Here is a 14,445-nt window from a genome sequence, read left to right on the forward strand (position 1 = left end):
CTTCTCTTTCTCTCTCTCTCCCCCTCTTCTCTTTCTCTCTCTCTCCCCCTCTTCTCTTTCTCTCTCTCTCCCCCTCTTCTCTTTCTCTCTCTCTCCCTCTTCTCTTTCCTCTCTCTCTCCCCCTCTTCTCTTTCTCTCTCTCTCCCCCTCTTCTCTTTCTCTCTCTCCTCCCCCTCTTCTCTTTCTCTCTCTCTCCCCCTCTTCTCTTTCCTCTCTCTCTCCCCCTCTTCTCTTTCTCTCTCTCTCCCCCTCTTCTCTTTCTCTCTCTCTCCCCCTCTTCTCTTTCTCTCTCTCTCCCCCTCTTCTCTTTCTCTCTCTCTCCCCCTCTTCTCTTTCTCTCTCTCTCCCCTCTTCTCTTTCTCTCTCTCTCCCCATCTTCTCTTCTCTCTCTCTCCCCATCTTCTCTTTCTCTCTCTCTCCCCTCTCTCTTCTCTCTCTCTCCCCCTCTTCTCTTTCTCTCTCTCTCCCCCTCTTCTCTTTCTCTCTCTCTCCCCCTCTTCTCTTTCTCTCTCTCTCCCCCTCTTCTCTTTCTCTCTCTCCCCCTCTTCTCTTTCTCTCTCTCTCCCCCTCTTCTCTTTCTCTCTCTCTCTCTCCCCCTCTTCTCTTTCTCTCGCTCTCTCTCCCCCTCTTCTCTTTCTCTCTCTCTCCCCCTCTTCTCTTTCTCTCTCTCTCCCCCTCTTCTCTTTCTCTCTCTCTCCCCCTCTTCTCTTTCTCTCTCTCTCCCCCTCTTCTCTTTCTCTCTCTCTCCCCCTCTTCTCTTTCTCTCTCTCTCCCCCTCTTCTCTTTCTCTCTCTCTCCCCCTCGATCTGTCTGTCTCTAGCTGATAGATTATAAATGACGTTGTCCATTTCTCTAAGGGCTGCAAGGCACTGCAGGCTAGATCAAGTTCCTGTTTACTAACAGCTACACTTTCATTCACAGACAAAAGGGGGGGGGGACGTCCGGCATACTATAAATAATTCACACAGAGAGAGGGAGGAGGGATACTGAGGAGGGAGACTGAGGAGAGTGGTCGTTGGTTTTGTTACTGTTCAGAGATATCAGAGTATGATTTTGAATGTAGGCCTATCCCAGAGTTAAACATTATACCATACGTCATAAAGTTACTGTCATTTGAGTCATGTGTCTGATACTGGGATCTACTTTCTATGGTTTATCAAGGTCATGTAGTTTCAGAGAAACGAGATAAGAGCTGTAAAATGAAGTTTCCCCCTCACATGTTCTTGCCTGTCTGTTTTCCCACACCATTTTTCATGGAGTTTGTGTTTTGCTGAAGAGGGAATGCAAGGTCACGGTTAGAGCAGGAGAACAGAATAAAGGGGGTGAAGAGAGGAGAGGAAGGAATCGATATATAGATGACCTTAGTAGGAGACAGCGAGAGAGAATGCATGAAGGTGGAGATTGAAAGAAGGAAGGAGAGAAGGTATGAGATGTTACATTAGGTGATTGGGGTGGGGGCTCCAGGCTACCTCGTGGTTTTAGGGCTCAGTGGGTCCTCTTCTCTTTTAGCCCAATTACAGAAATAAATCTGCGCTCTGACAGTGGTGGGGGGCAGGGTGTGTTGAGGGGTGCTTTGGGCATATTACTGGAGGTTTTATAGTCTATAATGTTGAATGGGAAGAAGAGGGGGAGTTTGGGGTGAGGGGGGTTGGATTCAGGGGTTGACTGATAGAATTGGGAATGGAGGGGACGGGGATTGAGGTTTGCGAGTTTGTCTGGGTAGCAAGGGGGTGCAGGAAGAGAGAGAGAGAGATTGAGTGTGTTGCTGGAGGTTTCATCTCGTTACTTGCTGTGCGTGCGCGCGTGCGTGCTGGGTAGTTGTGAAGCCACGTCTGTCGGGTTGCGAAGGAGATCCAAACGAGGTGTGAAAATGGGACGGAATGAGGGAGAAATGGAGCGAGAGAAAGTAGAGCAGAAGACGGTCATCATTCACTTCAGCTGATTATCCATCTGTCAGCTCCACATCTTTATTACTGTGGTTCATTCAACAATACCTGTTTATCTCTCGCTCTCTCACTCATTCACATCCTCTATGGTTCCGTATCTCCCATAGGCCTACTTTCTCAACATCTTGCTGCTGTACGCCTATATATTGGCTTTCAGTATAATATTAATGAATGAAGCCCTGGTTTTATTAAGGGCTTTTCAGAAAGACTGAAGTTCTACACTTAGTCAGTTAGGAAGTCAACAGAAAACGACAAATGAAATATTGTACAGTCAATATTGAGCATTGTGGAAGGCGTCTTTCCCAGGTCTGATCACCTCAGTCGGAGGTCCTTACCTGATGCCGTGTGTTTGTCAAGCCGCGTATCAAAAGCAATCTCATTTTATTGGCCACGTACACATTTAGCTGATATGCGGCATAGCGAAATGCTTGAAGGATTCATATTAGTGTTGTTTTGGGGCGTCTCCTCTCCTCAAAGCATGTCTGTGGTAGAGGGATGAAGCCAGGGATGAAGGGTGGATAGATGGGGGGGATAAGCCTAATCCAGGAGATGTCTAGTTTTCTCCTCCATATGGCAGATCTATTGGCCGTGTCTACTGGTCCCTCTGTGTTCAGAACAATAGGTCCTGTAATCACTGCAGCCATGACCGGCTTGTGTTTGCATGTTATCTGAATACTGTACGCGTGTCAGATGGTGTGATGCTCACCCCAATCACAGAACAGGCCAGGAGCCCCACACCAAGCATGGGGAGTCAGAGAGAGAGAGGGGGAGAGGGGGTGGGGGTCAGAGAGAGGGGGGTTGGGGGAGAGAGAGAGAGGGGGAAAGGTTTGCTGAGGAGAGAGAGAGGAGAAACTTGCAGAATGCTTCTCTGTGTGAATCTGGCACAGCCATTGCAGAACACTAGAGCGTGGCAGTGAACCTGTCAAATACACAAACACACACACACACACACAGCATTGTGAATGTACACTGCAAAGAGGTTCAGGAGAGGAGGAGACAAGGTTGGAAGGGGGGGACCTTTTACCCACAAATTCAACAATCATTTGCAATCCCATTCAAGCTCCAGTTTCAGCCCCCTCCCATCTCCATCCCCCCATCCATTTGGGAAGACATAAAGGAATACAGGGCAGTAGTAGGGGCAGGCAGAGAATTGAGTTTCTGTGTACACTTGTGTGTGTATCTCCGTAGTGCTTTGTATGTGTGTGTGTTTGTGTGTGTGCGTACGTGTGTGTGTGTGTCTGATAGAAGCTTCACAGAATGGACAATAGGCGGATTGTATGTGATCTATATTCATGTGGCCCAGATTTAGAGGCCGTGTGCTAACAGCATGCTGGCTGATCAGAGAGAGGGAGGGAGGGAATGACGGAGAAAATTATCAGAGTTGTGGTGAGATGAAAAGGGACATACACACAGACATTCAGTCAGGAACCGTTGTTGGTCTCTAAGAAAAGTCAACAGTCCTTTCTTTGTGCATCAGAGTACAAAGCAGGTGGTGTCCCTAACTACTAAAGTCTACTGCAGGAGAAGGAATATCAGACCAGCATAACCCTCCTGGGGAAGTGAAGAGAAACTCACAGCAGAGATGAGATGAGAGAGAGAGCGTGCTTTGGCAGGTCCCAGAGTGGGAGTGAGGGAGCGAAAGAGAGTAGGCTAGCCTATTTATTCTGTATTTATGAAATCCATATACCTTACAGTTAAGTAGAATTACTCCTGGTCATACTGTTACATCGTGTTTGAATCTTTTAATCTTTAGAGTCCTGTAGAGGTAGAGGGAGAGAGAGAGAGAGAGAAAGAAAGAGAGGGAAGAAGAGATAGCGAGAAAGAGATCGGGAGAAATGAAGAGAAAGGGTGAGAGAACTCCATGGTAACCAAAGCACAAGGGAACAGATTCTACACCCCTCCCGCTGTGTGTGTGTGTGCGTGTGTGTGCGTGTGCTCCTCAAAGGTCTGGGCAGCGCCTGAGTTAGGAAGGGGTGGGCAGTGTGTGTGAGGGGGAGAGGCTCATTGTGAACACAGCAGACACACACACACACACACACAGAGCTGAGCCACCATATAGAGTGAGTGGAGAAGAGCGGCGGCAGCACTCGTTTGTCCTGTCCTCCTCGTTCCCTCGCTCATCTGCGTGGCTTGTGCCTTTACAAGGACGTTCTATTGATACTATTATAGGAAAATAAAGACCGACTGGAATAATGGTGTTTATCGGGACCTCGTTAAAATCGGTCATTAAATACTTCAAGAGGAAGGGTAAGAGAGACACTTTGGTTCCATTTGCTCTGCCTTTCCTTCCTTTTATTAAATATATCATTCATTTTCCAGTAATGACAGATCAGGTGTCACTTTGAGAGGACTTTTCATCAAATGAGTTTTAGTTGTGGATAATGTTACACAGTACATTGCATGGGGGGGGGGGGTTCTGTGATCTGACGGAGTACGTACTGTTGTTCTCTGTTACCTAGTAACCAGTGGGAGAGGCGTTTAAAGGGTTAACGTCTCGGCTAGCATTAAAGTGCCCTCTTTCATTTGAAGCGCTCTCTTGGATTTTGTAGAAATTGGGGCAATTCTGAATGAATTTAGGATAGTAGGTTCTGTGTGTAAGGGGATTGGGGACGTGCGTGTGAGAGAGGTGACATGCTCTCACTGAAAGCCGTTTGTGCTCATCCTAATCTCAGGTGTGTCCTCTATTACCACTGTGGACTGTAATTCTCAGAGCAACTTTGTTAATCCTCACCTCAGCGTTTTCAGACTCCTTCCACACACCTGTGTAGGTAGAGAAGAGGAGGCGTTAACACTCTGATACAGTAGGTAACCTAAACTACAGTGGGATGTTTTATGGAGTGATCCTTTGCATGGACAGAGCCACCTTGCAGCTGTCACTGTCACTGTGATGATGCAGAGTCATCAGGAGTAGATGATATCAGCCTCTGGCCCTGCTACATACCTCCTCTCTATTCCACTGGTCCTGCACATCACATGTGATTGCTTCTCTGTTTGTATTGATAGGTTATAGTGCTATATACAGGATTATAAACTGGGTGGTTTGAGCCCTGAATGCTGATTGGCTGACTGCTGTATACCACAAAACATTTATTTTTAATGCACTAATTACGTTGGTAACCAGTTTATAATAGCAATAAGGCACCTCTGAGGTTTGTGGTATATGACCAATATACCACGGCTAAGGGCTGTGTCCAGGCACTCCGCGACGCGTCGTGCCCAAGAACAGTCCATAGCCCACACCCCCTCGTGCCTTATTGCTTAATTAGAAGTTGTCAATATGCATGGATTCTTTTCAAATATAGATTCTAAGAGGACCGTGTTTCTGAGTGTGTTTCTGCAACTTTTGTCTTTTTTTCCTCTCTGAGATAATTGTGTGCTGGTAGTAAGGGAGGTGTGCTTGGGGGGGTTAGGTGACAAGTGAAAAGATGTGGACATTGTGGTAGCATGCGGTGTTTCTGGGTGAGTGTGATGGGGTTGGGGGGTTGTCTGGGGGTATTGTACTAGTGAAAGGCCCGATGTGGAGGCTGATTCTGTGGGACAATACAGGCTTTATGTCCATAGTCCCAGTGGCCTTGGTCTGGCTCTGTGGCTTTGACTGGCTCTATTCACCACATCAGGCCCCAGGGTGGGGGGAGAGCTAGCTACCTGCATGGACTGGGCTGGAGGATACTCCAAGCTGTGTTTGTGTATGAGACAAGTATTAGGCTAGACGATCACATGTTTTGACTAGGTTGTTTGGGACTAGTGGATACAAGTGTGTAACTTCATTTGTTTTGTGTAGGCCTATCTATGCACTGTTAGTCTGGTGCAACAGTAGCCCTTATGTGAGTGGTTAGGCATGTTTGGGTGTCCGTTGTCAACTCCTTCACTTTATGTGAGTGTATATTTGGAGTGTGTGAGCGTGCATGTGCACGTTTGCGTGTCCCGTTCCCTCCCTCTAGCTCTGTCCTCCTGTCCAGCGTTGTCCATTGGCCAGTGGTGTGGTGATGTCCGGCCAGATTGACCCTTTTTACGAAGGTCTTACACACTGGCACAACTGTGTGATGGTGATATGCAAGGATACTTATACACACTTGGTCCGTCACACACTGAGAGCTCACACACACACTGAGAGCTCACACACACACTGAGAGCTCACACACACACTGAGAGCTCACACACACACTGAGAGCTCACACACACACTGAGAGCTCACACACACACACTGAGAGCTCACACACACACTGAGAGCTCACACACACACTGAGAGCTCACACACACACTGAGAGCTCACACACACACTGAGAGCTCACACACACACTGAGAGCTCACACACACACTGAGAGCTCACACACACACTGAGAGCTCACACACACTGCCAATGTGGCTGACATGTGGCAGCAACGGGTGTCATTCACCCTCCGATGATTCTACCACTCCTCAACCACATGGTGTGGTGGGTCTCGGTATTCTCAGGGTTTACTTTTCCTACATGAGAAGGTTTAGCTGTGTGTGTGTTTTGAAGAGGAGAACGGAGAGCGATATGTTGGAGAGATATGCCTAGCTGTTTGTAAAGAACAGTTGGTAAGCAAAGGGTCATGAAGGAATACAAAGGCTCCTCTCTCCCTGCCAAAGAGGTAGTTAACCGGCCATCGAAGAGGTGTCAACTTTAACTGCTGAAGAGAGGAACTCCTAACAGACGTCTCATCACACTCCAACGGTCGGCCCTGCCACCTGTGGTCCCTAGGGACTGGCACACTGGATGGCGCCTTCACACCTGTGGAAACATATAACCCCCGCCTTACACAAAACCCCCCCCCCCCCCCCCAAGTCCCTCGTCTCATTTGCCTTTCCCTCAGGCCTTTTGCACCGTTCAAATGGCAGTTCAACTGTTGACATTTGGACAGGCCCCGGGGCCTTCTAATGGAGGACGCCAACCTGTTTAAACGGACAACATTTGAACACCATCCACCCCAGGGGATTCCAAGTGCTGGCTTCCAAATGTTTCCTAGACTTTCTCCTTGGCCTTTTGGGCTCCCAACACAGCCACTCAAAAGGCTGTGTTGGGGACAGGGTGGTAGTTGTAGGGACACGACACACATTTCCTCTAATGGCCCATTAGCACATGTGGGAATGAATAAGGGTCAAGTCAAAAGGACCCTTTGCCCCCCTCAACCCAAAAAACACACACTACCTCAGATGGCCCATTTGCACCTGTGGAAAGACTCCCTTCATGCACCCCGCATCCCCACACACACACCTCCTTCCTTAGCCTGCCCCTTTCCCAGGATCCTCCCAACTTTCTCCTCTTTCTGTTCTTACTTTTTCCTGACTTTTTCCTGAGATAGATGGTCATGGTGTTAGTCAGTACAGGCACAGAGCTAGAGAGCTTGTTTAGAGGAATGGAGATACGTGGTCTCCCAATCCCAGATAGTACTTTAGTCTGGATACAATCGCTCGGTAAGTCCTGTGTGTGTGTGTGTGTGTCTGTGTGTCTGTGTTTTTTTTTTTTCTTGAAATGGGCAAAGTAAACAGCGGATGGTGGCACTACTTGTTGTGTGTTTTTGTACCCTCTCTATTTCCTTATTGTTGAGATGTTGTGCAGGATGTAACCTGAGGATTGTGTGTTGTTTGGACAGTATTGGATGACAAAGAAATAACCAAACAGGGTGAACAATGATTAGTCTGGGCTCCCGAGTGGCGCAGTGGTCTTAGGCACTGCATAGAGGCGTCACTACAGACCCTGGTTCGATCCCAGGCTGTATCACGACCGGCCGTGATCGGGAGTCCCATAAGGGGGCGCACAATTGGCCCAGAGTCCCATTGGCCGGGGTAGGCTGTCATTGTAAATAAGAATTTGACTTGCCTAGTTAAATAAATAGTTTGAATCTTTTGAACATTTGAGAAGTTGTTTGAGAGGCAATGTTTTGGAAGTTCTTCTTAGCTTGTTCTATTGGCAGTAGGCTAGTGTCTGAAACAATGCTCTTCGTGGGTTTTTGTGTTGAAGCCTGGTCTCTCAGTGGAGAACATGCTGTTTTGAAGACTACATTGAGTGTACAAAACATTAGGAACACCTAATGTCATGCTCTTTCCATGTCAAACTGACCAGGTGAAAGCTATGATCCCTTATTGATGTCACTTGTTAAATCCACTTCAACCAGTGTAGATGAAGGGGAGGAGACATGTTAAAGAAGGATTTTTAAGCCTTGAGACAATTGAGACATGGATGTGTGCCATTCAGAGGGTGAATGTGCAAGACAAAAGATTGAAGTCCGCAACTCAATATTAGGAAGGTGTTCCTAATGTTTTGTACACTCAGTGTCTATTGGAATGTTTTTCAGTTGGATCTTCTGACTAACCTTCCCTCCACTTTCCATTGCCCTCCCTGACAAGTGCCCTTCACAGTTTAGTCATTTAACAGACTCTCTTATCCAGAGTGACTTACAGTAGTGCGTGCACACATTTTCATACTAGTCCCCTGTGGGAATTGAACCCACAACCCTGGTGTTGCAAGCGCCATCTACCAACTGATCTACATGCGACCATGGATCACAGTAGAGTGTTAAAGCTGTTTGTGTGTAGGGTCACACCTTCATACAAACGTCACTCCCTCCTTCCACTCCAACTCAAACAAGTTTTATTAGCATTACAACTTCCAGATAAATAACAGCTGGCCTATAGGCTGGGTAAGGTGGCAGGTAGCCTAGTGGTTAGAGCATTGGGCCAGTAAGCAAAAAGTTGATAGTTCAAATCCCAGAGCTGACAAGGTGAAACATCTGTCGATGTGCCTTTTGAGCAAGGCCTTTAACCCTAATTTCTCCTGGGTCGCTTTTGATAACGGCTGGCCCTGACTCCACGGTTTAGAGTTTATATATTGTAAAACAACATGGGGGGGGTTTCTGCTCGTTTTTATTTAAAAATGGAACATGAATTGCACCAGTGTGTCCTGAAGTTGACGGCTTGATTGAAGAAGAAGAAAACCATTTCCAATGAAATAGAACAAATATCAGCATCCACCAAGTTCTTATTTATTTCAAAGCATCAGTCCCTATCCCTGACATACAACAGTAGCAAAACACATGTAGCCTATATTTGGTCAACATGACTGCCTTTTTAAACTGTAAATCATTTAACTTCCTTCCCTCTCTCTCCTCCCTCCGTAGCGGTGTCTAACCTGGATGAGGAGAGCAAGTGGACAGTCCACTACACAGCCCCGTGGCACCAGCAGGAGAACGTGTTCCTGCCCGGCAGCAGACCGCCCTGCGTAGAGGACCTCCACCACCAGGCCAAGGTCAACCTCAAGACCGCACTGAGGGGTAAGGACCACAACCGCACTTACAAACATGACCACACACACACAAATACAGTGTTGTTGGAATGCCACCGACCACGCATTGCGTTTCATCACCCTCAATATCTCTTGATACTTTATTGATGTTCACGACGTTACGACAACATTGTAACAAACCGTCCAAAGCGTTTGTTTACCTAGCTACACCAACACACCTGTGTTAAGCCCTCCTGTGGTGTGTCCAGTGTCTTTGAGGGGTGAACATGAAAGGTTCCCCCGAAAACAGCCACAACTAGTCACTTCCTGGTCTGTTCCCAAAGAGAACGGTTCAGTTGTGGGAAAAGGCATATGGGGGAGGAGTTGAGTTGGAGTGGGTGAGTATGGGGTTGGTCTGTGCTAGTTTGTTGTTGATCAGTGTAAAGGACAAGACATGCGGTCTGCCGTTCATTCACTTGCTGACGGCACGGTGTTATAGTCTGACTGCCAACATTTTTGACCAACATTTTTGACCATTCTACATGTAGAATCTGGTTGCACTCGGTTTTCAAAATATGTCTGGCATTCTGTTCAGGGGTGCTAAGTGCTCTCGGCCGGCAAACGTGATCGGTGTGTCCGTGCCTTTAGAGAGATTCTCTGGCACTTCTGTATACTTTTTAGCCAGTAATTCTGAAAGTAGCACTGACTCATCAGACAAAAGTGTGTACCACGTCACATATGTGCACAACGTTGTTGCTCTCTCCCTGGCTCTGCTGTGTGAGCATCTTGCTAACTGTCACTCAAGTGGTGAGGGGCTGAACCTCATTGGCTGCCTGGAACTCAAATTGCTATGGAGCTGGCCCATGTGGGGGAAATGTAGGGAAAATGGCGCTGCCAGTAAACAGTAGCATTCAAACTAGGGATTTCGTGGCTAATTGAGGTAAGACTTGTCATTCTGCTCATAGATTATGCATGTATGAACTACACATTGGCACATCCAGCCCAAAGCGGGAGGGTTACAAAAAAGACTTGGTAGTCACCAAAGTTCTGTAGCAGGATGGTGTGTGAGAAGGTGAGTGTGGGGCGGGGGCTTGTTATTCATGTGCTAGGTGAGGTTGTGTGCCAAGCAGATAAAGGGAGAAAAAGGAGGAGAGGGGGGGGGGATAAAGGAGAGGAGGTCAGAGAGAGAGAATAGGAGGAGAGGGGGGGGGGGATAAAGGAGAGGAGGTCAGAGAGAGAGAATAGGAGGAGAGGGACTGAAGACAATAGAAGAGGTAATGCATAGAGTGTGTTATTAATTCACCTCCACTAAGATAATGCCACACACACACACTGTCTTTGTCCTTCTGTCCCATTGTCCTGGTTCTATGTGAGGTTATTGTCCATGTAATATGACACACACCCGCCATGCTACACACCGCATGGGTAATGGTATCCTTTGATCACCTGCCACCGCCCTTCTGAAAGAGCCCTTCCAACAGGTGTCCGGGGAGACTGCCTGTGTCTGTCAGTCTGTTACGTCGTGGTGTGTGTTTAGCTGCTGAACCCATGTTCCCTTCCCATGAAGCTGCTGCTGGGATGCTCTGTTACATCATTTAACTGGTCAGCCTACAGTCTGATAGCAATAGAAGCAGTACACAACGTATACTTTCAAACTAAACCCTGTACAAAGCTGTAACACAAGGGGACCTAGAAACTGCCCAAAGCTGTAACACAAGGGGACCTAGAAACTGCCCAAAGCACTGTTCTATGGCTGACCAGTCTGGTTAGAGTCAAGATATGAATTGGTATAGAGAGAAAGTTATCTGAGAGCAGCACATAAGGTCTATCCACCACCGTGCCCCTGCTCCTGTGCTTATGAAGCCCCCTCTCATTAAATCTATGTCACCCCCGTCGGCCATATCACCAGGACAGAGACACAAAGAGAAGTTAGGGAAAATTCAATATCAGACCCTGCTTGGGTCTCAAAGCAATCCATATGTAATCAGCTGCTAGTGTCATCGGCACAACGCCTGAGTCTCTCAACAGTTAGGACAGGGTCATTACCCATAATGCAGTTCGTCGACACATTCTGGTGTCAGGTTGTGGTCGTGTGTGCACAAGGGTGACTGATTGGTTGGGAAAGCACAGACATATTGCGTAATATCAGACACATTATAGTCAACAGTGTTTGAAAGATTTGGATCGATTAGTACCTCGTTCTCTTTCTACATCATTCTGGGATGGTGCCATGTGACCATAGCAATAAACCTCCATATTTCCCCTTCAACTGGGGCGGCAGCGTAGCCTAGTGGTTAGAGTGTTGGACTAGTAACCGGAAGGTTGTGAGTTCAAACCCCTGAGCTGACAAGGTACAAATCTGTCGTTCTGCCCCTGAACAGGCAGTTAACCCACCGTCATTGAAAATAAGAATGTGTTCTTAACTGACTTGCCTGGTTAAATAAAGGTTAAAAAAAAACTAAACTCCAGCCCCTGTTCTGCTCGACAACAGTCCTGGAAACGGAAACTGTGTAACACCTATTCCCGTCCTCCTCATCATCTCAAGTGGCTTCTAAAACCCTTCTATTCCAGATCACAGGCGCAAACACTAACAGCCATCAGTAACTAGCTGCTCCATTAGGCTCCATTAAATGACAGTATTATACATGCAGACAGCGCCTCAGTCCCTGAAGAGACCTACTCTAATGAGCTATGTAGGCATTAGGACATGAAAGAGGAAAGTAGTCTGTAAGGTGTAGCTCCATAGCGGGCACGAACACATCAAACCACTCCTTCACATGAATATGACAATGTGCAGATTTACATTTGTACATCAGTGATTTGACTAATTAGTTGCGGGTATTCAACACAAAAGACTAGAGGAGTAGCGGAGGTCTTTGTCGCTATACACACATCAAACGGAGATGGCAGAGACTAGAGAAATGAATAGGCCTATTTGGTCGCTGTGGTAAAGAGCATTCGGTGTAAATTATATGTATATATTTTTTTATTTCATCTTTATTTAGACTGCTGACCACTCGGGAGACCAAGGTTCGACCCCGGGCTGTATCACAACCGGCAGTGATTGGGAGTTCCATAGGGCAGCGCCCCATTGGCCCAGCGTCGTTAGGGTTTGGCCGGGGTAGGCCTTCACTGTAATAAGGATTTGTTCTTAACTGATGGCCTACCCCGGCCAAACCTTCCCCTAACCCAGACGACGCTGGGCCATTTGTGCGCCGCCCTATGGAACTCTCGATCACTGCCGGTTGTGATACAGCCCGGGGTCGAACCAGGGTCTGTAGTGACACCTCTAGCGCTGAGATGCAGGAGCCCCAAATTTGAAAGTATACGCACAAAATTAATATAACAGTTGAAGTCAGAAGTTTACATACACTTAGGTTGGAGTCATTTAAAACTCATTTTTTAACCACTCCACACATTTCTTGTTAACAAACTATAGTTTTGGCAAGTCGGTTAGAACATCTACTTTGTGCATGACACAAGTAATTTTTACAACAATTGTTTACAGACAGATTATTTCACTTATAATTCACTGTATCACAATTCCAGTGGGTCAGAAGTTTACATACACTAAGTTGACTGTGCCTTTAAACAGCTTGGAAAATTCCAGAAAATTAAATCATGGCTTTAGAAGCTTCTGATAGGCTAATTGACATCAATTGGAGGTGTACCTGTGGATGTATTTCAAGGCCTACCTTCAAACGCAGTGCCTCTTTGCTTGACATCATGGGAAAATCAAAAGAAATCAGCCAAGACCCCAGAAAGATAATTGTAGACCTCCACAATGGTTCATCCTTGGGAGCAATTTCAAAATGCCTGAGGGTACCACATTCATCTGTACAAACAATAGTACGCAAGTATAAACACTATGGGACCACACAGCCGCCATACCGCTCAGGAAGGAGACGCGTTCTGTCTCCTGGTGATGAACATACTTTTGTGCGAAAAGTGCAAATCAATCCCAGAACAATAGCAAAGGACCTTGTGAAGATGTTGGAGGAAACCAGTACAAAGTATCTATATCCACAGTAAAACAAGTCCTATATCGACATAACCTGAAAGGCCGCTCAGCAAGGAAGAAGCCACTGCTCTAAAACCACCATTAAAAAAAGCCAGACTACAGTTTGCAACTGCACATGGGGACAAAGATCGTACTTTTTGGAGAAATGTCCTCTGGTCTGATGAAACAAAAGTAGAACTGTTTGGTGATAATGACCATCATTATGTTTGGAGGAAAAGGGCGAGGCTTGCAAGCCAAAGAACACCATCCCAACTGTGAAGCATGGGGGTGGCAGCATCATGTTGTGGGGGTGCTTTGCTGCAGGAGGGACTGGTGCACTTCACAAAATAGATGGCATCATGAGGTAGGAAAATTATGTGGATATATTGAAGCAACATCTCAAGACATCAGTCAGGAAGTTAAAGCTTGGTCGCAAATGGGTCTTCCAAATGGACAATGACCCCAAGCATACTTCCAAAATGGCTTAAGGACAACAAAGTCAAGGTATTGGAGTGGCCATCACAAAGCCCTGACCTCAAGCCTATAGAAAATATGTGGGCAGAAAAAGCGTGTGTGAGCAAGGAGGCCTACAAAGCTGACTCAGTTACACCAGCTCTGTCAGGAGAAATGGGCCAAAATTCACCCAACTTATTGTGGGAAGCTTGTGGAAGGCTACCCGAAACGTTTAGCCCAAGTTAAACAATTTAAAGGCAATGCTACCAAATACTAATTGAGTGCATGTAAACTTCTGACCCACTGGGAATGTGATGAAAGAAATAAAAGCTGAAATAAATCATTCTCTCTACTATTATTCTGACATTTCACATTCTTAAAATAAAGTGGTGATCCTAACTGACCTAAGACATGGAATTTTTGACTAGGATTAAATGTCAGGAATTGTGAAAACTGAGTTTAAATGTATTTGGCTAAGGTGTATGTAAACCTCCGACTTCAACCGTAGCTTGAAAATCGCTCTGATATGGACATGTATATAGCTATAGAATTATCTATAGCATTTTAGATATACTATTAAATCATGGATATATAAATATTATTTAATTAGAAATGATTAAGTTATGTATAATTAGTCTAGTACATAATATTTCTACATCTCGTTAGTAGATGATGTGTTATTTAGTAGCTGATCTAGTTAGTCATGCAAATATGACAAAGGAGTGACTGAAGTGTAAATAGCCACTGAGGGAGGGAGGAGGTGTTTGAGAGAGGAGGACGATTCCACCATCTGTGTGTGA

General features: G+C 46.3%; 1 protein-coding gene across 6 annotated transcripts in view; it reads left to right on the plus strand.

Annotated features, from left to right (window-relative positions):
• Positions 1 to 14,445, plus strand: part of nhsl1b (NHS-like 1b) — a 167,814-nt gene that overhangs the window by 131,728 nt on the left and 21,641 nt on the right. For 5 of the 6 annotated variants that reach the window (XM_020455029.2, XM_031800331.1, XM_031800332.1 and 2 more), the window contains exon 2: positions 9,089 to 9,241. In XM_020455029.2, coding sequence (XP_020310618.2) covers positions 9,089 to 9,241 — 153 coding nt within the window. Of the gene's footprint in view, positions 1 to 3,503; positions 4,194 to 9,088; positions 9,242 to 14,445 lie in introns of those variants that run through there. The other variant, XM_020455030.2, reaches the window with a different exon arrangement.

This window comes from Oncorhynchus kisutch, linkage group LG21 (assembly GCF_002021735.2).
Source record: "Oncorhynchus kisutch isolate 150728-3 linkage group LG21, Okis_V2, whole genome shotgun sequence".
Lineage (NCBI taxonomy): Eukaryota > Metazoa > Chordata > Actinopteri > Salmoniformes > Salmonidae > Oncorhynchus > Oncorhynchus kisutch.